A 25066-nucleotide genomic window follows, 5' to 3' on the forward strand; every position below is an offset into this window, starting at 1 on the left:
GTGAAGTAATTTAAGGTACATATACCACAGAAAAGTGACTTAAATTTGGTGTCTAGGCAATAATTCTTATACTACCTACTGCTTGCTTTGACTTTCTAAGTAGATAACGTGGATGATTTCAGGGTTGGGGTTACAGGTAGGGTGTTGAATCCCTAACTATATGTAGATTGGGATGATCCTGGCTGGATGCTTAACTCCAGAGCTTTTCCTGATTACTGGTATGGTTCTCCCTGTGTGCTGGAGAGCCATGGGGGAAGGAGTGCAAGGAGGAAGGGGAAGCCTGTCTGCCCACCTGTCAGCAGTAGCCATGAAGAAAATCTCTTGCTAAAACAGCAAAGCAGCAGCTGCTGAGGAGCAGGAGGTGCACCCTGCGGGCGATGCCTTCTGTGCAGGGTGGCACAGTGACAACAGAAATGGAGTGTCCTGCTCTGGGGAAACAGGACTTTGAGTTACATCTGTCTGAAGAGATGGCTGAACACTTAATTGAATTTGGTGGCTCACTGAAAATGTGAGTGGCTAATGCTGGAGTTGGCAAGAGATGCTGAAACTGCGCTCTGCCAAGGCTTCCAGAGCATGGACGTAGGTATTTCCAGGTGGGTGTTCTGCACTGTGGTTGCTGAGCACTGATAAGCCACCAGCCCAACTCTGAGTGCAAAGAAGCTTATTTCTTAAGGAGAGGGTGATCAGACAACACCCTCTAGACTATGTATGCAGTGACTAGTTCAGGCAGCTCCCATCTCTACTCTTGGGCATGCCTCTGCCAGACTGCAGGTTCCACTGAACTGGTCAGACATCTGAAACTAAGTGGCCCAGCATCAAGAGACTGGACATCTAGATCCTCTTTTGATTCAGTCCCACATCTAGAAAGTGTGTAGAGCTGGTGTTAATTTTTTTCAGCTTCCAAAGGAAGCTGGTTCCAAATAAGACATGATCTTGCAGACCTTGGGAAGTACATATAATTTTGATGCCCTTCAGTCATTAGGCTTTGCTTCAGTTGACTGATGCCTCTGACAGGTAATTTTGTGGTAGCTCACTCTAAGGATCTTTTTCATCTGAGCATGTAGGACAACACTGAAGCACCTGGGGCTTTGCCAACCTTGCTAAGTCTTCTATAATGTAGTAATAACCTCAGCTGTGTTTCAGAAACTAAAATGTCATGGGCTTTATTTGCTGTTTATTTTTTAAACCCATATGAGATGACATGCACTGCATGTGTTTTAAGACAATTTTATTGCAAAAGATATAGCAACTTACGTTGATAAGCTCAAAATAGCTTGTATATGTTACAGAAGGAGTTCTACTTTCTTCAACAAATATACCCCTTTGAACATTTATCTATATTTGTAAGTTACCTTGTTTTATTAGAGACTTTAGTAGGCAGCAAGTGATTTGATTGCTATGAAAGGTAAAGGTGAAGAGGAGTGTGTTCTGTGATTGCATGGATGGGTGTATTCTTCAAAATTTTGAGGCTTCCGCTTAAGCTTACGGTGCTTATGAATAGGACATCTAAGTTTTGACAAGAGTTGAATTAAACCATTTTCATAGTTAGAGTTTTGACACTTTCAGGATCGTCTCAAGAAGTAAATAAAAATGCACATTGAAAAACAAGCACCGTAGTTGTTCTGTAAACTTAAGACAAACCATTTGAACAACAACAAATCCTGAAGTACCCTTTATAAATGCTTGGCAAAAGATAGCTGTGCAACTTTCCTGTGGAAAAGCATTTGAAAGCTTAATCTCACTGCTTAAATTTTAAGCTTGAGGAAAAAAATTATGTCCCATATGCATATATCCCTTATGTACATCCTAAAGAACATGTGTGCTCTAGCTGTTACTAAAGTCCCAGCCACCACTGCTGTGCTTTTGGCAGAGCACAAGTGAAGCACTGGGGAGTCTCTGCAGGGTACCAATCTTTGGTGCTGCAAGAGTACATTCAGTATGGAGAACAATATGTGGTGGTGACTGCTGCATTAAAAATTAAACAGTATTAAGAGAAACTGTAAGTTAGGATTTAGGCCTTTTTCTCGGCAGCCCCAAATCAAGCCCCAAAAAACCAGGTTTTCAGGCAATAAATCTGGTGTCTGAACTGAAGTCCCCAGTAAATTCAGTTTACAGGTTTGAGTTTTGTCCAGGCCATGTAATGTCCTATGCTGACAGAGAAAGATGTGTTCAGCAGAACGGTAGTGAGGAACTGGATCAGGAGATGCGGGATATCAGGAGTTGCTCTGCTCATGCCTCATGCCTAACTCTATCCTTAATCATTTTCTCAAGCCAAAAGCTAAAGCTGTGAAGTGCAGCAGCAGAGATTACTGGTAAAAACTCTGCATACAAATATATTTGTGGAAGCTGACAGTGTCCTGTGCTTTCAGTCTGAGTAGAATGGTTGAATCGATGATACTCAGTTAAAGCTGGAACTTAATGTTTCTTTTAAGGGGAATTAATGAACTTTCACTGTGCAAAACCACTGTTTCATCCAAAATTGGTTTCGATAACCTGCTGAGAGGACCCCAGCCTGACTTATGTTACCCCACCAGGGGGATCATGCTGAATCTGCTGTTTTCATTAATTTGCGTTATGCTTACTTAGTTGACAGGTTATAAGCTGCTTCAGTCATATTTCCAAACATAATGATTTTTAAAATTGTGCTGCTTTTGCTCATACAATGAGTTTCCCTTATGGCAATTCAGTTAGAATTTATGTGGCTAATATCTTGGCTCATGGTTATTAAAACTATAAATGCTGTTAAGAGTCTGATTTGCAAGTAACATGGCAAATACGAGTTTTAATTTCTTTCCATTTCCTGGCCCAGCATGGCTTTGATTGCTGTAAGGAGTGTGAACACTCATGTTTTTATTGGCTCCTTTGATAACTTTGCTTAATGGATGTATTTTCTTTAATGATACTGGATGGAACCTAACCAGCAACTGCTGGTTCCTAAATAGAGTGCAGTTATTTTGGTCCTCCTAGTGTGTCCCTCCTTCTGCACTAACTACTGACATGGGTAGTTCTCCACTTAAGAAACCACTGTGTGTTCTGACAGATACAGGGCTGTAATAGGTACATTTTGAAATCAGTCCATAAAAGAAAAGTCAGTCCTAAATTTGAGGGAGGGTATCTGTAAATGCTTGAAATTCTGCTTTTCCCAGTGTATAATACAGAACTTCAGATAATTCCCTCTTAAATCCTATTAATGGCTCTTGAGTAGCTCTCCTGACCTAGAGACTGCACTTCTGAGTGTTGGTTTAATGACAGAGTGATGGGTCTTAAATGCTTTGGTGATTGTGAGCAGCTTAAACCCACAGTTTTTCTCAAAGAGTCTCCTGTGTCCTGGCAGCACTCCTGTGGTCCTGCAGGCCTTGAACCACCCAAGAGTGAAGGATGAAGCTGAGAGGGAAAGACACCTCTCAAGATCAAGTCATTAATGCAGGGTTGTGGGAGACTATATTCCAGTTCCTTCATGTTGGCTGCCTTGTGGATTTGAGGCTTTATTAGGGTTGTAGGGTTGTAAAGGAGGCAAAGAGTTGTAGGGTCCTAGGGTTTGAACCTTTCCTCTCTCTTGCTTTCCAGTTTCTCAGGGTTTGGATAAATCCCAGTGCTTGAGTTGACACTAGCTGAAGCTTAACTTACTGACAAGACAGCAGTATGGAGAGAGTACCTGCTTTTAAGAAGGTACTCAAATTGTGTTCCCCCTCTGTCTGGTATTTGAGCCCTGATCTGTGTGTCCTCTGGTGGGCAGTGCCACATGAGGTGTTTCTACCACAGCAGCTCAGCAGCAGCTTGGCCACTCCTTGAAGGGACCTGGTCACTTCAGGGAGCCGGTGGCACGTTTTAAAGAACTTGGGTGTGTCCAAAGGTGAGAATTGGGCAAGCGGGGGCTCTATGGTGGAAGCAGCTCTTGAAACAGCTGCAGTTATTTCCTCCATGTTCACTGCCTCTTCTGCTATCTATGTAAATCAGAGTTTCTGATGCTAACAACAACAAAAATCAACAGTCTACACAGAGCATTATCATGCATAGGGATAGAGCTGCAATCAACCTTGCTGACTAGAAAGTCCCAGAGGGAAACACCTCCAGTGTTTCTTGAACTGAGGACTGGCATTATTTCTGTGGCACTTGGCACAGCACCCAAGGGTCCTGCCTTGCTTGAGTCCATCAGTTCCGTGGCTGGGAATTAAACTCTGTGCAAATGTTTTGGATGAGCTGATTAACATAGCGGTAGAGGTTGTCAAATTCATCCACAAAGAAGGAATGCTCCTTAGCAGGGTCTGATGCAATGGCTTCCAGTTCATCTGGGGCTGCCCAAGCAACTCCAACAGAATAAGCGATGACTCCTGGAAAGAAACCCAAAGTTTAGAAAAAGCATGAATGTTTTCATTGCAGTAAATCTAAGACCAGTACTGCAAATGTAGTTTGAGATCTCCTAGACATTGCTGCATTTGTGATGATTTATAATTTTTTTTTCCTGAAGTTCCTTATTCAGCTGTTAAACAGATACTGATCTTGTTGGAGCTCAGTGGGACCACAGAGAAAAATACTACTCTTCCTTTGTAAGGTTTCATCCAGTGCTTTCAAATTATAGCAAACTGCATTTATCTGACCTGGATAAGTGCTGAGGCATGAGGGGAGAGCAGGCAGTGATAGAAGACCTTACCATTTTGGTGAGCTGCTATGGCTGGCACGCTGACATCATCGTAAGACCTGCCATCTGTGATGAGAATCATGATCTTCCTTTTGTTGGGTTTGGACTTGCTGAACAGCTGCTCTGAGGCGTAGCTGATGGCTGCTCCCGTGCTGGTGCCCCCACTCCAGTAACTGATCCTTTTGATAGCGTTCAGCACGTCCTGCTTCGTGCTGTACTTGTCAAAGCTGAACTCCAGCCTCTGCTCATAGGTGTACTGCACAGCTCCGATGCGCGTGTCGGTGTCCGAAATCTCGAACTCCTTGCTGATGTTGGCCACAAACTGGAGAACCGTGCGGAAGTTGCCGGTGCCTACACTGCTGGAGCCGTCGATCACGAAGCCGATGTCGGCGGCGTTGAGGCACGTCTTGCTGCAAGCCAGCTGGTCAGTGTCGCACACCCGCTTCACCAGGGGCTGCACCACCTTGTGGAGGCTGAACCAGCTGGGCACGTTGAGGGAATAGAATCCACTTGTCCTGCACACTGCCTGCAAGGCAACATGAGGATAAATGCAATGGAAATTCAGTCTGCCTGTTCCTGCTAGGGTATGTAGCTAAATTGTAAATACAGGCTCCTGGAAAGAGCAATGCTGGAGTCTGAAATGGCCTCTCCTGCAATCACCATCTGCTTCCCTGGGAAATGATGTCAGTGTAACATCACAGATACTTGTGTAATGTGACAGTTTTCCCTGCTTTTTTTTTTTAAACTGTGGGATGGAGCTGATATTATAGTAGTGAAAAAACTGTAATAAGCAAGTTTGCCACTGTCAGGCTTTTTTATGTGAGTCACATTGTTCGTGGGAAAAGCATCCAAATCACAGAGCTGCTCTTAGTGTGGCTCCCATGGACATTACAAGAGCCTGTGTGTTTGCCAGGTAGCAACTTCAGCTCCCATCATTCAGGACAAGAAAGAAAGTCTTGCCTGCTGACAAACCCTACTACTTTGAAGTGAAACCTGGGGCTTAATCTGAGGATAACTTGGTTCATACTTTTATAAGCAGAGAAAGCCCAGGCTCATAGTGCTGGCTCTGCCAAATAGTAAAAAAAACCAAAACCAAACCCATTAACTTATATAAGTAAATACTCATAAGGCCACATGTGTGGGAGGCTTCTATAGAGTTAGTGGGAGTCAGCTGAGTGTGGGTAGGAAGTAGGGCTGGCACAGAAGAGGACATGGGAAAAGTCAAGGGGTGGAGGAGGGGAAGGGTGGGGCAAGGAGGGGAGTGATGCAAACAGGCTGGATCAAATTGTCTTTGGCTTTAGTGCTTCTTAAAGGCCAATTCCTCAGCTCTCTGGGTGAGAATTTTTTTTTTAAGCCAGGCTTTATCTATCAGCTTTGTGATGGTGTGTGTGAGTGTTTTAAAAGACCAAGGCACTGGTCTTCACTTGCATAAAGCCTAACAGCTCCAAGGGAGTTACTGTTCCCTCCAGTCTGTGTTCCTCATGGTGTCCTACTCTCATTTGCTCTTCTTACTGTTTTACTTCTATTTTAGTGTTATGATGCAGCAGTATTAAGCCACCATTCCCTCCTTACCTTGCTGTTCTGACCCCACTCTATTCACTTCTGCTGTGTCATTGGCAGGTTTGCAGAGACTTGCTATAGCTTTGTTTTTTTAAAAACATTAAATGCAAATGAGACTACAATCCAATTATATGCTGACCAGAGACAGTGCAGCTCTTTGGAGCAGCTCTGAAACTCATGGGAGATTACTTCATGGCAGAGCAACCCAGCTCAGATGGGAATCTCTTTTTTGAAAATACCAGATGACCCTGTTTCCTAAGCCCAGCCTGGTCTGCCACTTGGTAGGTATCTCCTGCCCTAGCAGAGTACCAGCTTGTTCTGAAGCGTTGTTATCAGACAGCTAGTGTTGGTGCCAAATACAAATCAATCAAAGCTTGCATTCTGTTTTTTTCTGCATATGTCAGGGATTTACCCTTTTTCCAAGAGCTACCATGAAGTCCATTGCAGCAGAAACAAATAACTGAAAAATAGCCTTCATCAACAGTAAAAAGAAAATGTCTGAATTATCCAGTGCAGCTGAAAAACTAGGATGTGCTTGTGTTGGGACTATGCCAACCTTTGCATATGTGGGACCTGTTTGTAAATGCAACATTGACATTAGGTTGACAGGGCTCCTTTCCCTAGTGGGAGATGCACAGCAGGAGGTTTGTGAAAAAAACAATTCCAGCACAACTTTGTCATTTTCCAAATACTGTGTATTTAGAAAGCTGCTCGTCTCAGTACAACTGCAGGTGTGTGCTAAGGTTTAGTCGGTCAAAAGCCATTTGCTCGATGATGTACCTCAAACCAGAACTTTACTGACTTCATCCCCTTTCTGATCTCAGCATTACTGCCTGGTTTTTGTACAGAAAAACTGAAGACAGTATGTACAAGAAGGAAAAGAAATAACTGTAAGTGGTAAGAAGGAAAAGGAAATGCCCTGAATGAAGTAGGTTGGAAAGGTTAGTCAGACTCAGCCTGGTCAAATGCTCAGACTCAGTCCTGGTCAGACTCAGCCCACAAATTACCTTGTCCACAAAGTTTGGTTCAATAACATTCTGCTTTTCACTTTGAGCAGCTGCTTCAACAGTGACAAAGAAAATGTTGATCCCTGATTCTCTGGCCAGCCTGGAGGCCTCTTCCACTCGGTCAGTTGGCCACCCATCCACCATCACTACAACCACGTTGGGTGCTCCACCTCGGTTTCCATTAGCATCCAGAAAGAAGTTTTTGTTAACAAATGAAAGTGCCTTCCCTGTAATAGAAGAGGAGTTGAGGAGAAGTTACAGATCTGGAAGTACTCTGTGGGATAATATCCCGTGAAATAGTAGGCAGAGAGCTGACTCAGGGATTGGAGGCTGCAGAGAGCTGGGGAAAGCAGTTTCTGTGGCTGTGTGAGCAGGAAGGGAGACTTCTGCTACTGGTGCCAGTGCTTCCTGAGCCCTCCTGCACTGAACCCCCTCCCTATGCCCCAGAGAGACTGGGGATGATGAGCTGGGTTATCAAGGATCCCCAAAGCATTGATGGGAACTGCCCGTATGTCCTGTCAACTTGAGATGGATTGCAGGACCTGGGAGCAACACATGCAGGTCATAGTGGGAGCAGTGCTCTCTCTCCAGCCTGGCCCTAGCACTAAGCACTGTTTGGTCCCAGCCTCTGTATCCTGTGAGGAGGTGTGGGCTTGCTATATAGCTCAGGCTCTGAAGCCCTCCCTAAGCAGAGGATGTGCAAGCGGCCCCATCACCTACCAACATTGGAAAGTCCCCCTTTCTGTTGAATTTTCTCAATGGCATTCCTTAGATCCTTGGAGTTGACGTAAGTTTTTAAGTTAAATTCTGTGGAAGGGTCATCACTAAAAGGAGAAATTAGAGCAAATGTCAGTGTTTTGCTTCACATACAACACAAAAGCCATAGGGCTGGTCTGTACTACCTGGCTCCTGAGTGCAAGCTGGAGTGAGGCCTTTAGCACGTATCAGCTTAGAGCTACAGCTGCCAGAGTGTGCAGTCATGTCCTGTGGCAATGGGAATGTTTGGGAAACTCTTACCCATACTGAACAATGCCCATCAGAGGACCAGCGCTGCCAATGCCAAGGGCTTGAGCCACGTTACCAAGGAACCGCTTCTGGAGCTGAAAGCGGCGTTTGCCAATGCTCCAGCTCCCATCCATTAAGAAGGACAAATCAACCTTGCAATCTGAGGAGAGATAAAGAACATGGAAGATATTTTTAGTCCTTTCTGACTGCTGTGCTTCTTGAAAGCATCAAAGGCCTAAACAGTCTGCATCCAGTGACTTGTCCTGCTGTGTAAACTCTACAAAAAAGCCTTTGACAAAGACAAGTCACAGTTGGCAGCTCAACTCTGTCCTACTGGTTGTAAACATAGTTCTTGTCATACAACATCTAAGCTTGGCTGTGTGACAAAAAGGCAAGAAACTTTTCAGAGGGGTCAGTCTGGGAGCACTGCATTTTGGGGGCCAGGGAGGTCAGCCCCACAGGAACAAGCTGACTTGTATATCCTGTGCCCTCAGAGCCATGTCTTGGGCTCAGCATGCTTTATTTGCAGCCCAGAGGTGATAGGAGTTTGTAAAACCAGCCATGGTGCTTGGATTTTGTGGTCTGGCCACCTTCAGAGCACAAACTAAGGCGATTTCCTTGGTGACACTCTTGTGGACTTAGTTGCTGTAATAGACATAACAGGAACAGTTACCGTGTTAATGTCGCTCAGAAGGCAGGGAAGTTCCTGAAATGTGTGATGCCTAGGATGTGCCTTAGGGGAAGGACACTGTGGGATCTCTTCAAAGCGATTACAATCCAGGATTACTGAACAATCCTGGCAGCTCTGCATTTCTGAATGAGAATTGTTCATCAGTTTCCTTCTGAGCTGGAGCTAACATCAAGGATGATGATTTGGCTTGGGATGTTCAGACCGAGTGGGGGCTGTTCCTTTGCATTGTTGTAGCCTTGTACCCGTGTGTGCAGCAGCAGTGGTATGCTGTTGTGTGTTTCCTCTCTGGGCTGAAAGGAATGTTCTATAAAAGATATGCCTGTACCCAAACAAACTCTTCCCTTTAATTACACAGATGAACCTCATCTTTGTGCTGCAAATGCTGTCTTCATCTCTGCCAACCTGCTTTCACATTTCTGCAAGTTAGTGGTGAAGCATTCAACTTTGGTCTGGGACCAGGAGTGGGATCAAAATTTGGCTTAACTAGAGCGCTAATTAACATTTTCCCCCTCCGGCGTCTGGGTCATCCCCATCTCTTGATTTCCCTCTGATGATGCCTCCTACCAATCAGAGTGTTCAAACTACTGTGTTTTAATCATTAGGTAGCCCGAAGGCTACAAAGCACCAATTGTTCTTAGTGGCTTATGCAACTGCCTCCCATCTCATTACCTTCAATTTTTTCTCCCATAGCTGTCTCTTTTTTCTAATTCTAATAATGCTGAATTACAGGAGCGTGACTGAGAACCGTGTCTGCTCGCAGCAGATCGTGAGGCAAGGTCGGGAACCCACAACAAATACCTCAATTAACAGCCAAGTTTTCATGAATTTCTTATCCTTCAAAGGGAACTAGTTCATGAGATCTATATGTGGAAAGTGGGCAGTTTGTTAGCCAGCAGGGTCTGGGGAGGCAAAGATTTACATACACTTATAGACAGACTTGGTTTCTGGGGAGGATTCCGATGCAGTGCTGGGACATGAGAGGGATACTGCAAGAGCACAGGCTAAAGGTGCTTCACAGGGAGGTGAGCACTTTCTGATTTGCAGGGAGACAAGATCTGAATTAGGGCTTTTATGGGTCCTAGAGTTAGCAGTGGGATGAAAATATTGTTTCTGGTGTGACTTATTTCAGTTTAACTGCTGGAAACACAGCTGTCCTTGCTGGCATCTCCACTGCACCAAGCTCTGCTTTTCTGCAGTGCAATGGGGTCTGTAGGGCAGAGCCTTCCCTTTTTCTTCTTCTTTCCCTTATTTCTGTATCAGTTTCAGGTGTATTTGACATCTTTGATAGGGAAAATAATTCTTTAAATATTAAGAGGAATGCCTGGGAATACGTAAACATTTGGTTCAGTAGTTACTATAAAGAGTCCAGACAGTGTTCAGCTGCCCAAGGATGGGCAAAAGAGGACCCAGGCACTGTTGGAAGGGTGAACCCTCTATTTGGGGTGGCTTCTAATGAAGAGGTGGCAGGCAGTGCCATCTCTCCACTAAGAACTTGCTTCCTCTTTCTTCTGCTACTTTGGCCTCAACTGAAGATGGGTTAATGGGTAAATCTGCCTTTTTAAAGGGATGTAGAAAATTTTGGAGTAGGGGAACCTGCATTTTCTTCTCTGAACTTGAGTGGTCCTTGATGCTCCCTCTGCATCCTCTCTCTCTTGGCTGTGGCAGGCATTGGGTCCCTTTCTCAGGTTGTTTCCTTCCCTCCCACCCAGTGCTGTGGGAAGGGTGCCTGCACACAGCATAGCCATGGGAGCCTGCTCTGGTCAGCACGGCTTGCTCATCTAACCCTGGCTGCAGCACGCTGGATTGCTGTCCTCTGCCACCAAAGTACCTGAGTGAAGAAGCTCTGCACACTGGGAGCCTGGAGCTGATACTGCCTGGGAAGAGGTGTTACGGAGCAGCCACCATCTCACTGCCCAGGTAAACTAAATTTTGGCTGTTATTTCCTTCCCTGTAGAGGCAAAAACCAATTCTTTGTATGAGGGGTCAGCAGAGAGTGCTCACTTTTTCTCTGCAAGGGAAAAATGTGCTCCTGGATTTTCTTAGACTTTTTTGAAAACTTACCTTTTCCTATTTAATTTGAATGCATTCTAGCAATATGTAATTAATAATGTTGCTTAATTATGAAGTTAATTCTGAAGTACGTACTCTGATTCCCCTGGGAGATGGATTCCAGCGGCTTTGGATTCAATTCTTCCTTTGAACTGAAGCCTAAACAAAGAAAGGAAAGAATCTATCAGTGTGTGCTTAGTGGCTGCCATTGCTCTGCAAGGAAATGGGCAACGGGGTCACTGCAGAGACCCCCTGGCCTGAGGATTGATGTGGGAGGGAAACAAAGATGGGGAGGACATCCTTGGAGCTTACCCTTTTTCATCTACATCACTCCTGGGGTAAAACAAGAGCAGAGACATTTCTAGGAATGCCACTAAAATCTCTCCTAGCACCAGCTTTGAGGTGCTCCCCTTTGGGAGTCAGTTCCCTAACTGCAAGGGCTTGGGAGCATCATGCACAAGTAGTGGGCTCCTCAGGAGCAGAGGCTGGTGGCCACAGTGTGGGATGGTGGCTCCCAGCAGTCTTCTCCTGAGAACCAGCACTACCACCCTGCTGGCTCACTGTGCCTTACAATGAGCTGCACAATGTCTGAAGTGAACGAGCAACAGTTTTATAATGTTGTTTTCTGTATGGAGAGAAAAGCACAGGCAGCAACTGACTCCAGCTCATTACAGCTGGGGAAGCAATGTAAGCCACAGCTCCTCAGGTGCCCCCAGAAGTCTGGGTTATTTTGCAAAGCACAAAAGAAATAGGGTAACAGAGAGCTGATGTCCTTGTGAAAGGTACTGACACACAGGACACCATCAGGCTGGCATCAGAAGGTCTAAAAATGCTGAACTTCACTCATGACTTGGTATGGTAAGACTTTCCTACAGTCCAGCATCTCCCTTCCAAGCAAGGGCTAAGAGCTGTGTCTTTTCAGTACAGCATGACAAGATTAAAGGGATTTAGCTGGGATAATCCACAGAAGAGACAGCAATAATCAGACAAGCTAAAAAACTGAGCACTCACTGAGAAAGCTGTTGGTCTACAGAACAGCAGAACAGCTTATTATTTTTGTAAACTGCATGTTAGATTTTTAAAGAAAAGTAGGAGGAAGACTTCCTTAAATCTTCATCACCAAATAAGTTGAGGAAAGATTACTGACTTCAGAGACGCAGTGAAAAGGTAATTTTAGAAAGTGTGAGCTTTATAAAGAAAAGTATGAGAAATTACTAGGTACCACAGACTTTGTCTCTCCACAGCAGCCAGCCATGAGCAAGCCAAGCATGAGAGCATCAGTGTATGTAAAGGGACATCAGGGAAGGTCACTGCCTAAATATGATGGGATATGTAACAGCCGAAGTTGGTTGCTGAAGGTATTAAGGACCAAGCCATAATAAGGCAAAGTATTGTGAAGAAAATGGAGGGAAGTACGAGCTCCATCCCCCTCTGTAACTACTCCAATTTCTATTCCAGTAAAATCTAAAATTTTACCTCTCATAATTGTCAAATACAACAATTTTGAATCCTTCTAGCTGCATGCTGAAAGCTGCACATAGTTTTGGGTCAGGGGCCATGTTTGTATTAAGTCTGAGTATGCAGGACCTGGTATAAAGCTGACCTGATTGGTACCTGATCCCTGCTGGAAGGCTTCAGCACACAGCAGCATAAGAACCAGACAGGGGTGTTTTGGCTTCTCAGTTTGAAATTCAGCTGCCAGTGCAGAAAATTTCTACTGCAGGGACCAAACAGAGCTACTAACAGCAGCACCAAAGCAGTGATTTCCTTCTGCTTTGTTTGTCCCCAGGCATCTGCTGTTGCCTGTTGCCAGAGCCAGGATGTGGAGCTAGCTGGAGCACTGGGCTTGGCCTTGTATGGGAACCCATGGGGCTGTCTGTGAGCAGGCAAAGGGCACAAAGAGTTGCCCTACTTTGTTTACAGCAAGAGTTGGTGATTGCTTTATGTGCTTTCTTTGAGAATTTCCCTGCTATGTCTGGCTAGGTTAGGAGAGGCCCAGGGCTGGTGCTGCTTTTTGTCATTACGTATGCGGTGCCTGCAGTGCCTGCAGTCCCACATGCAGCTTCCCTGTGCTCCTGCCCAAACTTTGGACAGGATACTTTCTGGGTTGGGAATAGGAGCTCTCCACCTATCCTGGCACTGGCTCTTGTGGGAGAAAAGCCTCTCTCCCACAGTTAGTGGAGCTGTCCCTCTTGTGCCAGAGCAGGCTGAATGCATTCAAAATCAGGCTGGCAAGCCAGGCTCTGACCAGCTTCATCTCTTATGGCCAGAGCTGTTGTCCAGCACTCTGCTGGCTCGTGCCTCTTGTCTTGTGCACTGGGGATGAGCTCCCAGGCAAGGAACAGGGAGAAGTGCACCTGGTGTTGTGTATTTGCCCATGGGAGCCCGTTTGGATGGGGGAAACACCAGCAGGGAGGTAGAGTGGTGGTGCTGGGGCAGCACTGCCTGAGGCTGGCCACCTGTTCCTGACTGAGGAAAAATAATGTGGAACGGGTGATACCAAACAGTTCCATCCAGTGATATCTGCTGCAGAAAACATTTCTGACCTCTCTCAGGCTTGAAGGTCTTGCTGACATGAACCAAACCTGCCTTTGAAGGAAGGCAAGTCTTGTGCAAGTTTGTGATCAGTTTATCTGATGTGGAAGTTAAAGGCAACATGACTTGGCCATGCACAGCCTCTCTTTGTCAACCACATGGATGAAAATGATTGGGTTGTTTTTTTTTTTTAACCTGAAATAGTCATCAGCCAGGCTTCCTGACTGTGTATATTTTGGTACAGGTTTTAATTACACAGGCACATAATAGTTCCTCAGCAACAGACCAAAGCCATGCTTCATCCTGCAGCCTGCACACTGCATACCTCACATGTGCCAGCTTGGTACCCCATATGTGCATTTCCACCCCCCCCCCCCTTGCCTTATTTGCAGAACAGAAAGTAGGTGGATTTAACACTGTAGTGAAATTAGAAATTCACATGTGCCATCCATTTTTCCATTTTAGCAACTAAATTGTATATGAAGGATAGTTCATAGATAGCTATTTGCCTCATGCATTTATCTACATCCTGTAAAATCCATATTCTTTTCCCAGGCATACAGCTGACATTAGCTTTGTCAGCATGGAAAACTCAAGTGTAGGCAGTGCAGCATTTTTCATTTTTATTTGTCAGTGTAATTATCAGTTCTTGAAGGTTGTGGGTCAGCTGGCTGATTTGTGCTTAGTGGAACAATAAGGTCACCCTCCAAATACTCTTCCCCAACTAACTGGGGAAGTGGTCAGTCTCTATGGGCCTCCCTGTTCTGCCAGTCCAATTTATTGTTGGTATTGCCATGGGAATTTCAACCTGCTGCATGGGCAGTCTACGCCATGCTAATTAAAGTTCCCTTTGCTGATTGTCACAGCTGTCCATACTGATTAAACTTCCCATTCATTTAAGTAAGACAGCAGTGATTACATCCATGCCAGAAACCACTCCTTTGAAGTGACAATCTGAATTCATCAGACTTTGTCACACTAGTCTGTGCTGGCACTTCAGTTGCTGAGAAACTGTTAATACAACATCCCTTCCCCCATGCCAACCTTTCATTGCATTTAATGCAATCTGTCATTTTCTGCCTCAAAATATCCCTCTGCACCCTGGCCCTTGTGTTGTAGCTTTTCCTGAATAAGCACACTAGTGGCTTATTAAGAAGAATATTCAAGGGAATGGCCTTTGCGAGGGCCACCAGCACAGCCCTCTCCAGCATCACAACCCGTGGTGGGAAAGACCTCTTACACTGGATGGTCAGGCCCCTTGTAAGAGGGAGAGTACCATGTCATGAATTAATCTGTATCTTGTGCAGTCTGCTTTTAATGTTCCCGAGGAAAGGGAGCTGTTCAATCTGCAGTGGGAAACCGCTCCTGATTAAGGGTTGCACAAGTCTTGGTCTTGTTGCTACTAGAGCCTGTTACAAATATAGGGGTTTTTTTTTCCTTCACCAGTATTCATAAAATATTCTTATCTCCATATTGTCAGTTTTTAAGGCTGAAATGTCTGAAAATTTCAATGATGTTCATTATTCTTTACGTTTGACACAAACCCTCCTTTTCTTATCTGAATGTCTTCCCTAAGTACATTGACATCAGGATAATCTGTCATGTTCTTCACTGATTGCAGCTCTAAACTGTGATCTCAGCTGTGGCATTCCCAAAATACCTTCTCATTTACAAATGGATTTCAGTAACTAGAATCCCTTTCCTGCAGTGTAGCTGCCAACTCTTTCCAGAGCTCCTCTCTTCTGCTCCTGCTTTAAGCAGGAACTCAAGAGTGACGAAAGCACAGAACAGTCTGCTAAGATGTAAACAACATACTTTATTTATAATTTTGAATGATGTAATTACTTCTTAAAATGAGATTGTTATCACCAGTGTCATGGGCCTGATGAATAAATAGATTTAGCTTTACCCATGTGTGATGGAAACCACTTATTCCCAGACTAGTTATTAGATGTTTTAACTATTTACCTGTGTCAAAAATGCTCAGTCCAGGTTTCCATGAGTCTATTTCCATTGCTTTCACACATGAAAGAGAGAGAGAGAGAAAAAAAACTTTTACTGATAGTAGTGCAAATACTAGAGATCACACAGTTCTGACTCAATTTAGAGAGGTCAGTTCAGACAATAATGTAAATTAATAACTTAGGAGCTGAGGAAATCAGTAAATCTGGGAACTTTTATGTGCACATTTCAAGCCATAATTAGGAGCCTTGTATCACTGCCCTCAGAGCACTAACCTTTTTTAAGGTTTTAAATACACCTCACTAGATCTGCTTTGGTCTTATTCCTCTAAATTGCATTGATACTGAGGCATAAACCTCAGTACATTTTTTTTTTTTTTTAATTTAAGTTGTTCTTCACTGAAAATCTACAAGGAACTCTCACCTACAGATTTCTCTATCCCCTCAGCCCACCAAAACACAAATAAATTGTCTAAAAATTGCTTGCCACTTATTAGGCATGGATAGCTGCATCAAAATTTCTGCCCTTATAAATAAACCCCAAAATGTCTTTGGTTTTGGAACCTGCTGAAAGATGTTCCCAAAAAGTGATGTTTTGCTCTGGGTTGCAGCCAGATGAATGCCCTTGCATCTGACTAGGACAGAAACAGTTCCTGGGAATCCCAGGAAGAAAAGCTTTAACTCTATTGAAGATCCAATAAGCTGCACAGAGCTGGTGTGCTCTTGGCTAGAGCCAGTGGGTGAACTACAATATAGGTTTCAATAAAGCTGTGCATGGGCTTGCCAGTGTCCTCCAGCCTAGAGAGCACTGACCTTGTCCTTAGATTGCCTTTCCCATGAGGAGCTATCAGCTTCCCTTTGCGAGGGAGACTTGTTGGATGAGTCTGACGGCTGAATAAGGTGTGTGATCTCCCTTAGGGTAGGAGGAACCCTGCCATGTTTCATTGCTTCCCTCCTTATGCTGAGCACTACTTAAACACCCAGTGAAGGATCTAAAAACTGAGGGCAGTGAATGGCTAGGTCAATCCTGAAGCACGCAGAAGTTTTTTTGTGATTTTGCTTAGGAGGAGAAATCAGGCAAAAGAAGGGCAGGCCTGGGTAATGGGAAAAGAAACAAGAGGAAAACCAGGAGGAATATTCCTATATTCTGGCAGTGTTGTTTACCAGTTTCATACATCCTTCAGCAGAGTCATGAGAAAGCAGCAGCAACAGGAGCTAGGGGTGGTGGTTGCAGAGCAGGGGGACCCTACCCCCACAGAAAAGCTGATGCTTATTTGTTATCAAAGTGGCCAACATGTCTCCTGAATGCTGTCACTGAGAAGAACAAATTTCAATGAAACCAGTTTGTGAGTAGATAATCTCCAAAGGTGTGCCTCCCCCTCCCAGGCTGGAGGAGCACCCCGTGACTGTGAGAAAGGAAGATTCATATGAGGCTGCTTTTCATCCTGCCTAGCTGAAAAGAAAAACCAGACAAAGAGCAAATTACAAAGAAGACCCCACACTTCTCGAGTCTTCTGTACACATATGCTGCTCTGTGAGTTGCAGTGGCAGACCTGTTTAAAGCAGTAGGAACTGAATGGCAAATGGAACCAGCTGAGGAGCTGCACAAAGATTTGCCATCTTTTCTGTTCTTCATATGTAGGGATGTGAGCTGAAGGAGCAATGGAATGTGCCCATCTCACGTGTCACAGGTTTGTTTCTGCTGCCACTTCATTGTCAGGGAGCACCCTCAGAAACCAGGCTTCTTTACCATCTCTGACTGTTTACAAAAGACAGGCAGCTGCTGAAAGACTGTTTTTTATCAGTGGGAGCAATGGTGAGGTTTTTCTAGATTAACAATTAACAACTTCATCAGCTCAGATGTCCACAGGTACTCTAGTCTGTCCAAATCCCTGTGGCTAGGAGCTGTCTATTGTTTCCTCCACCATTCTTCTCAGTTCACCCATTTAGAACTTTCTGTGTCAGTTTAGTATCCTAATGAAGAAGATAAGTACCAAGAACACAAGATAAGTACCAAGAATTTGGGGTAGCTGGCTGCAAATATGCAAAACATACAGCTTTTTGAGTGACCTGTTTATCCAGGAAAGAGGTCTATTTCTTGCATATTGTCCTAGAACACATAATGAAGAAAGCTGTCCATGAAATGTGTATCTGAAAGTGAAATGATTATTTTTACAACTAGGGCTTTTTTTTTTTTCCTCACTGGAAGATGCCCATTAAAAAAAGGGTTGATTTTTAAGATACCCCAAGACTGGTCTCTTTAAAAAACAGAAAGACACCACCAAAACTATTCCATATAATTGCCTTGAAAAACATTCTTGAAAACTCAAGACTAAGCGAGTATGGGATTTCAAGGGAGTTAACGTGTGTGGCACAAGTAACTGGTGTTTTGGGGAGGGCATTTTCCTAGCAAACTTTTCTGGCAACCTGAGCTGATGAGAGGAAGTTCCTCAACATCATGGCCAAACTCCCAGAACTGATCGCTCCTCTTTGCACACACTTGGTGGGATCAAGAAGCACAACCTGCCTTTCCAAGAAAGCAAGGACTTGTTCAGGAATTTTCCTTTGATTGTTAGAAAAGTTTGCTGCTTGAAAGCAATACCTCTGAGCTGACACATTCTGGACTGAAAAAAGGTTCGGGACTTACTGGGAATACAAGCAAATATGTGTTTGTATTTCTTTTTCTTCTTGTTCTGCGGTGAAGAAAACAGAATAATTTATGATGGAAAATGTATGCCTTTTAATCATCTTAGGGTGACATTAAGGAGCCTTAAGCAATTAGATGGGGTGAAATACTGACTTTGTTTTAAGTAAGACTCTGCAGTATTCTCCTGTTTTCTGGCAATGATTTGGCTAGCCTGAGAATTAGCCAGTACATCATTTAGTATGGCCAAAAATGTATGAAAAAGACAAACACAGATGGAAAACAGAAAGAAGAGAAGGAGATTGAAATGAGGAGGAGTAGAAAAGTGAGAGAATGGAGTACATCTTAGGACAAGTGCATTTTAAATATGCTGCAACTAGGTCAACTACAAATTGTCATTTTGACCAGGAGACTGCTGGGTGAGATTACTTGGCTGGAATTATCTGGAAAGATAATAACATATCCTGCATAATAACATATTCTAACCTCAATGTGAATGACTACTTGGCTCTTCCCTGCCAGAATACTCCTCCTGTGATTCCCAGTTCTCACCAAAGCCCTCAGGGCCAAGGGACACCTTCATCTGCTGCAGTCTCTCCCTTCCCAGTGGGTTTGGCTGCCCATGCCAGAGGTCAGCACTGGTACAGGGCAGCACTTGCCTTGTGCTGTGTGTGAGAAAGGACTGTGGGAAGCATCTATGGGACAGCACAGAGATGTGCTCCTTTGCTCCTTGTACCTGTGCCTAGGCTTGTGCCTTGATATCTTGGCCCTGACCTTGCCTCACTTACCTGGTGCCCTGCCTCAGCTGGTCAGACCTGCCTCATTGTTCGGGACTTGCCTGGCAGCCTGGGCTATTGGGTCATCCTGGGAACCACCACTGGACCTGCTCTGCTGCTCTTGTGGGGACTTTGTGGATCTGCAGCCTCACTGCAGTCCTGCATGCCTTGCTGCAACCTGACTCCCATCCCGCGTCCCACCCTGGATGCTCCCAGACAAAATCTGTCTCTGAGAAACTCTGCTCTCCATCATGGGAGAGTTAGTGTTTGGTAGGTCTGCTGAGAGCTCTGGAGCCCCTGGAAAGTTGTTGTAGGTCTTGCAAAGTGCCTGCTGACTGGGCTGCTTGCTGGGGAAGGGTCAATTGCACTTCCAGGAAGAGAGAATAGTACAGGTGATGTTCCTACCCTCAGAATTAAAAGCAACTTCTACTTTCACTGTCAGCCTAGAGGTTTCTGGGAATCACAGGAACAGAAGATCTAGCTCTACTGAAGACCTGATAGGCTGCACAGAGCTGGTTGTTTGTTTCCTGTTTTGACTAACAAATAAGAAAAATTGAAAACACTTTGTAGATGTTGATTCTCATGGCCTGAAACAACAGGTCACCTGTGACTGAGCTTTCCTTTGCCTTTCCCTTTCAGGAAGCTGCTAGTTGGTGCTCAGTGCATGAGTCTTGCCCTGGTCCTTGACGCTGTTGAGCAGGACGGGAACAAAGAACTCCAGATCAGAAGGCTAAGAAAATGAGCTCTGATTTATTTCAAATGTACCGCTCTATATATAGAGAACTTTGAGAAGACTAATTTCATCGGTCTAGAGTAAAAACATGTCACACCATTGGTGTGCAGTGAATGACACACAGTAGCAGAACATATCTATAAACAATGTGAATAACAAGATAGATTAGAGAATTATTTACATTCTTTCCCAACTGTTTCCCAGGCTGCTGCCTGGTTAGAAAACCTTTCTCTTTCTCTCTGACTGAGCTGAGAATACCCACAGGTCCTCCTCCAGGATGCAGGAAAACAATGTGCAGTACAAGGACTAATTTGTGGTTGCTAAAACTGTTAAAGAGAGTGGAAAATCTGCTGCTAGCAGTCTTGCTCACCCAGGTGGACTGGAGAGCTGGCAGCCCTCTGGAAGGTGGCAATGGGCTCTTGGCGCTGAGCACCTGCATGATCGGACAAAGAGGCAAGAGGTTAAATAAACACCAGTGGGTGAGGAGAGGAGCATCATCACAAGGGATGCAGTGGCCCCAAATTGTCTTTCTGCACATTTTCAGACCACACAGAAAAGGAAGATGGAAACTATGAATTAATTTAAAAGGGCTGAAAGTGGCTGGAAAAAGAGTTTAAGTGTTAGTAGGTGCTGCAGAGTGCAGCTATTAGCTGGTCTGCTGGAACAACTGGCAGTGGGTCCTGGGATCCTGACTGTGCTCAGGGCCCGTGAACTGGGTCAGGCAAACTTACACAGACACAATGTTCACCTCTCATTTTGCAAGAGCAAATGTTATAGAAGACCTCTATAAATGATTTTAGACTAGTGTTTTGAGAACAACTCCATGTTTAATCAATCTTGTTTACTTTTTTCCTTTAAAGTTACGCTATTGTCATGCAGCAACCACTATGATATCTCCTTTCACTGCAGCCTGATATGAACATGGTTAGGAGGGAAAACCAGTGTGTTACTGCATGACTTGGTAGATGTAAGTGGTAAAAATATCTGCAGGGATAAAATAGAGAAGGATTGTAATGCCTTTACCTGTATTGTGTCGTAAAATATTTCTGTTATTTGCAGAGGTGGAAGTGCCCCTGAATGCTTTGAAAATATTATATTGGTTAGCATATGGAACTTAACCACAAGGTTTTCTAGAATTTAAGCAGTACAAATCTAATGGTTGTTGTTAAATTAAAACATACCTGTATTCTGTCCTCTTCCTTGTGCAGCCTGAACCTGTCCTGTGTAGACATCAAAGTGGAAAAGTGTGATTTATTACAGCGTGTTTGGTTCAGTACTACTGCTACCTAGCTTTTTCACTGAGTCTCACTTTATAGCTGTCAGAATTAATGGTTCATATATAGAGTTGTCATTCATAGACTTTCTTAGATGTTAACTATATATTTTGAGCCTGCTTAGAAAAGGATTGTCTTGTTCTGTCTGTCATACAGATCTGTCTGTTCCCTTTAGTTATGGATATTACTTCTAAGTCTCTGGTCTGCATTTAAAAGATCTGCAGTTACCTCTGTGATTTGCTGTCCTTTGTAATTTTCCTTCTCCCACTCACACTGGTGATCTGTGTTTATCTCTATTTCTGTACCATCCAATTGTCCTAGTTGTGTGAGGAAGGTTTTAACCCTAACCCCAAAACAATCCCCCAGACCAGATACTACCCTTTCTGCAGAGATTAAGTGGATATGAGCAAGCAGGCAGACCGTAAGTAATGAGACAATGGAAAAATAATGTGGGAGAATTCATGTGTCTGACATGTCTTCTACACAAAGGCTTTTTTTAAAGGTGATTGGGTTATTAAATTCCCATTGTTCAAAAATACTGAAGGCTCAAAGCATTTGCAGATGAAAACCATGTCTTTAATCATGCCTTTCGTTTCATTAATTATTCCTAAGCAGCCTGTTAACAAATTTATCCTTTAACAAGCCTTTATTCATTAGTTTTCCCAGAAATATTAATTTGAAAGCCTGGTGAAATCAGTGGGAATGTTCTACCAGACTCTGTGAACACTGGAACTCTGTGAACAGGGGCCCGGGAGGTTATTTTATCAATAAGATGTCATCAATGAGACCATTTTGAATGGTTGTCTCAGAAAACAGAAATTGCTACTCCTTGGGAGCTTGACATTGCAAAATTAGGTGAAGTAAGTAGCTTGTGTTTGACCCAAACTTGAACCTTCCAGGCCACTAGAAGCCCTTTGATGGGATTTCTAGGAGCTGTCCTGAAAGACCTTGTAAACTCCAGATGCCAGAGAGATCCTGTTTATGGAAGTAATGGGCTCATCTGCCAAAACTGGCAAGGCTTTTAAACTCTAAGCTTGTAAGGCTCCAGATGGACCACAGCTATACCAGGCTGAGTATTCAGATTTCGGAGAGTGTGTGTGCAGCAGTCAGTGTTGTATGGAATTGTGCAGGGCAGGCTTTACACACAGGAGATCAGTATGAGCCAAAGTGGTGGTAGAAAATTAACTCTGAGTCTCGGAGCTGCCCTTGTCTCATGTTTGCCATGACTGAGCCCCAGTGCATATCTAACACTCTTTACAAGATCAGTGGAAACAGAGTACAAGAGGGTAAAAGAGACATTACCTCAGTATCCAAGTATTTAATCCCACTTTTAAATTTTAATTTGATGTTAGCAATGTGGATTTTTCTCTATGCATGACTGCTGGGCCATGGAGCTGCTCCCTCTTGCTGTACCTCCCAAAGGCACATTACCCCCATCCCTGCAGTAAGCTGCTTTCTGCCATGCTTTTGTTGGGTTGGGCAAACATGGTGGTGATAGAGGAGAAAAAGTTGGAATTGCACTTCCAGGTTGCAAAGCTTGCTCTTCCTTCGAATCGGAGATGTCAGTGAGGCTGTGGCATGGGAATATGTGTTCATTAGAACAGAGCTCTGTGTAAGCTGGAGGCTGAGCAGGACTAGGAGAAGTCTGTAACAAACTGGGGATGGACAGTCCCAGGCAAATTCCAAGAACTGGGTCAAAAATCAAAGTAATGGAGCAGAGAGACCTTGGTTGGCAAGTTCTGTGGTGAGCATGGAGGCATGGAAGCAAGAAATGATGAGAACAGCGGTTTGCATGCAGTTTAGAGTGAACCTTGTGAATAATGAGAACTGATTTGAGAAGAAGAGGAGCTACTCTGTGCACAAAACATGCCTGGCCATCTGCAACTTGGTCAGCACCCTTGATGGGTTAAGAAGTCAGGGATAACTTGGGGAGGAAGGCAGCATCCAAAAATAAACTCCAGCTGCTCTCCCTGGTGCCAGGATGGAATGTTTGTCCAGTGCTTCCTGAAGGCATGAGCCCTACTGGTCTTCCTGCTGAAGAGCTTTCAATGCCCTCTCTAGCACTTACACTACCACTGTCTCATGTCCTTTCAATACTTTTCTGTTTACTGCCCTATTAAGTCACAGCTGAGGATGAAATCTGTGTAGTGTATCATGGTAGGCAGTGTCCAGTTTAGAGTCCCTGTTTGAAAATAGATGCAACCATTGACCCCATCTGGACACAGAGGGCAGGAAAGCACCTCACCTGACAATGCCCAGGTAATTGCTGCCCAATGCTTGGTTGCCAGCGCAATGCTTCAACATGGCACCAAGGATCATGACATGATTTTTGATTGCAGTCTTCACAGAAGCACTGGATTTAGACCCAAGCCCCATCTAGGGTCCAAGCTGCTGTGCAAGAAAGGATTGCTTAAAGAGCTGGGATGGGAGAGAACAAGTGAGCTTGTGGCCCTTGGGAGTGTGCTGGGTTAATTGCTGTTGGACAGAGGCAGAAGCCTTAGTAGGGCAGGCAGGAACCAGCTGTCCTATGGCACACTAGTCACATCAGTGTTTTTTCATTTAGCAGTTTTTGCACATCAAGTCTTTGAGGCAGGGGCCTGCCAATGGAGCAGAGTTTCCTTTATTTTTTATGTTACTCTATCTTTGACAAGCAGAAGATAAAGAGGAAAGAATAGCAAGAACTAGGGCAGAGGTTTTGCCCCTGCTCTCATGCTCTAATCTGCAAGTCCTGCTTTTCTTTTGCTCCTGTGAACTATTGCCAGTGCCAGTGGCTGGAAATGGAAATGGTCTGTTCATTCTGACTGTGCTCTGTTTCATAGCTCTTTACTTTTGAGGTGTCTTTTGCAGGCAAACTACCAATGCACAGTGAGAGGTAGATCTGTGAGTCTCTGTGAGCCAGGATGGACAGGAGAACATCTGATCCTGTCCAGTCAAGCCAAACTCTGGTTAATACCAACAACCAGAAACACTGAATGATAGCAGTGGGTCCTAAAGGCTCCTCTGACAGAGAAAACAGCTTTATGTATGGTCATGACATCAAAACTGTATTTGTACTTTCTGTATTTTTTAATTTATCCAGCTCTTCTCTTTCAGAATCAGGAAGGGGTGAGGAGAATTCAGGAATATCAGGTACTGATATGTTGGACATAATCCTAGAAATGTAGTCTGTGAAATCAGAAGTAGATCTCTACCACTCCAGCTCTTAGCTGTGATCACTTTAATATTTTGGGAATTAATTTATGCTTAGAATGTCAGTAAAGAAAATTGTGAAGAAAGATGAATCCAAATTACAATTAAGTGACCACTGAAAACATTGGAAAATTTGAGAAGTTTTTGTTTTGGGGTCCTTGGTTGGTTTTTTGGTTTTGTTTTGTTTAGGGTTTGTTTCCAATTTTTGGACTAAATTACTTGTCTTATTAAAGCAAATACAACCTTCCCACTGATGTCAGTGTTGCCAATACTTTACTCTCAACACTCATCTCTTTCTGACTGGGGAACCTCAAACAGGGTTTCCTAATCGCTAGTAAAAACAGTAACTCTGTGCTCAGCCTGTGGGAATAGGAAGTATAAAAGAAAACAACAAGCAGAACCAAGTTAACAGGCATATTAAATACTGACTGATGCATATTTCAACAGAATTTAAACCCTTTTGAATCTTTAAATGTCTGTAAGTTTCTGTAAATCCTGTCATGCGCATACCTACCTGCACATTTGACTTGTTAAGATTAACCCCTTCAGCCCCTCTGCCTTTATTCTGAACTTACGACTAAATTTTACTTAATTGTGCTTCCCCTCAAGACCTGAACTACCCAAAAGATGCTTGCCCTGCCATGTTCTTGGCTGTGAATTACTTGGCACTGGGGATGACTGCAGTAATGTGAGAGGAAAGCTGAGTCGAAAGCACTTAGAAATAGCTATGGAGCATGAAAGCTAATGATAGCCCAGCTCCCTTTTCACTCAAAAGCAATCATATCCCCATGCTCAGAACCTTTCAAACAGTTGAAAATATTCTCCTTTTCTTGACTGCACAGCTGAGCAATTGCACAGTGTATGGAAAAACACCTCTATATACTTGCATTGCAGGCTGTGGGCTGGACTGGGAGCAGGCTCCTGGACTGAGGTGCAGAGCTCTGAGCAGCCACCATTCTGCTGTCAATAACAAGTGGCAAGCCAGGAATAACATCACATGTAT

General features: G+C 44.1%; 1 protein-coding gene across 2 annotated transcripts in view; it reads right to left on the bottom strand.

The window, feature by feature from the left end:
• Positions 1-1211: 1211 nt before the first annotated feature.
• Positions 1212-25066, bottom strand: part of VIT (vitrin) — a 53701-nt gene continuing 29846 nt past the window's right edge. Inside the window, exons 10-19 of one of the 2 annotated variants that reach the window (XM_053939452.1) lie at positions 20782-20820; positions 20624-20680; positions 19971-20033; positions 15455-15502; positions 11048-11110; positions 8224-8371; positions 7927-8030; positions 7207-7433; positions 4652-5165; positions 1212-4331 (exon numbers count right to left, since the gene is read on the bottom strand). In XM_053939452.1, the coding sequence (XP_053795427.1) occupies positions 4153-4331; positions 4652-5165; positions 7207-7433; positions 7927-8030; positions 8224-8371; positions 11048-11110; positions 15455-15502; positions 19971-20033; positions 20624-20680; positions 20782-20820 (1442 nt within the window). In that variant the 3' untranslated portion in view covers positions 1212-4152. The remainder of the gene's footprint in view (positions 4332-4651; positions 5166-7206; positions 7434-7926; positions 8031-8223; positions 8372-11047; positions 11111-15454; positions 15503-19970; positions 20034-20623; positions 20681-20781; positions 20821-25066) is intronic. The other variant, XM_053939453.1, reaches the window with a different exon arrangement.

Source organism: Vidua chalybeata, chromosome 3 (genome assembly GCF_026979565.1).
Source record: "Vidua chalybeata isolate OUT-0048 chromosome 3, bVidCha1 merged haplotype, whole genome shotgun sequence".
In the NCBI taxonomy this organism is placed as follows: domain Eukaryota; kingdom Metazoa; phylum Chordata; class Aves; order Passeriformes; family Viduidae; genus Vidua; species Vidua chalybeata.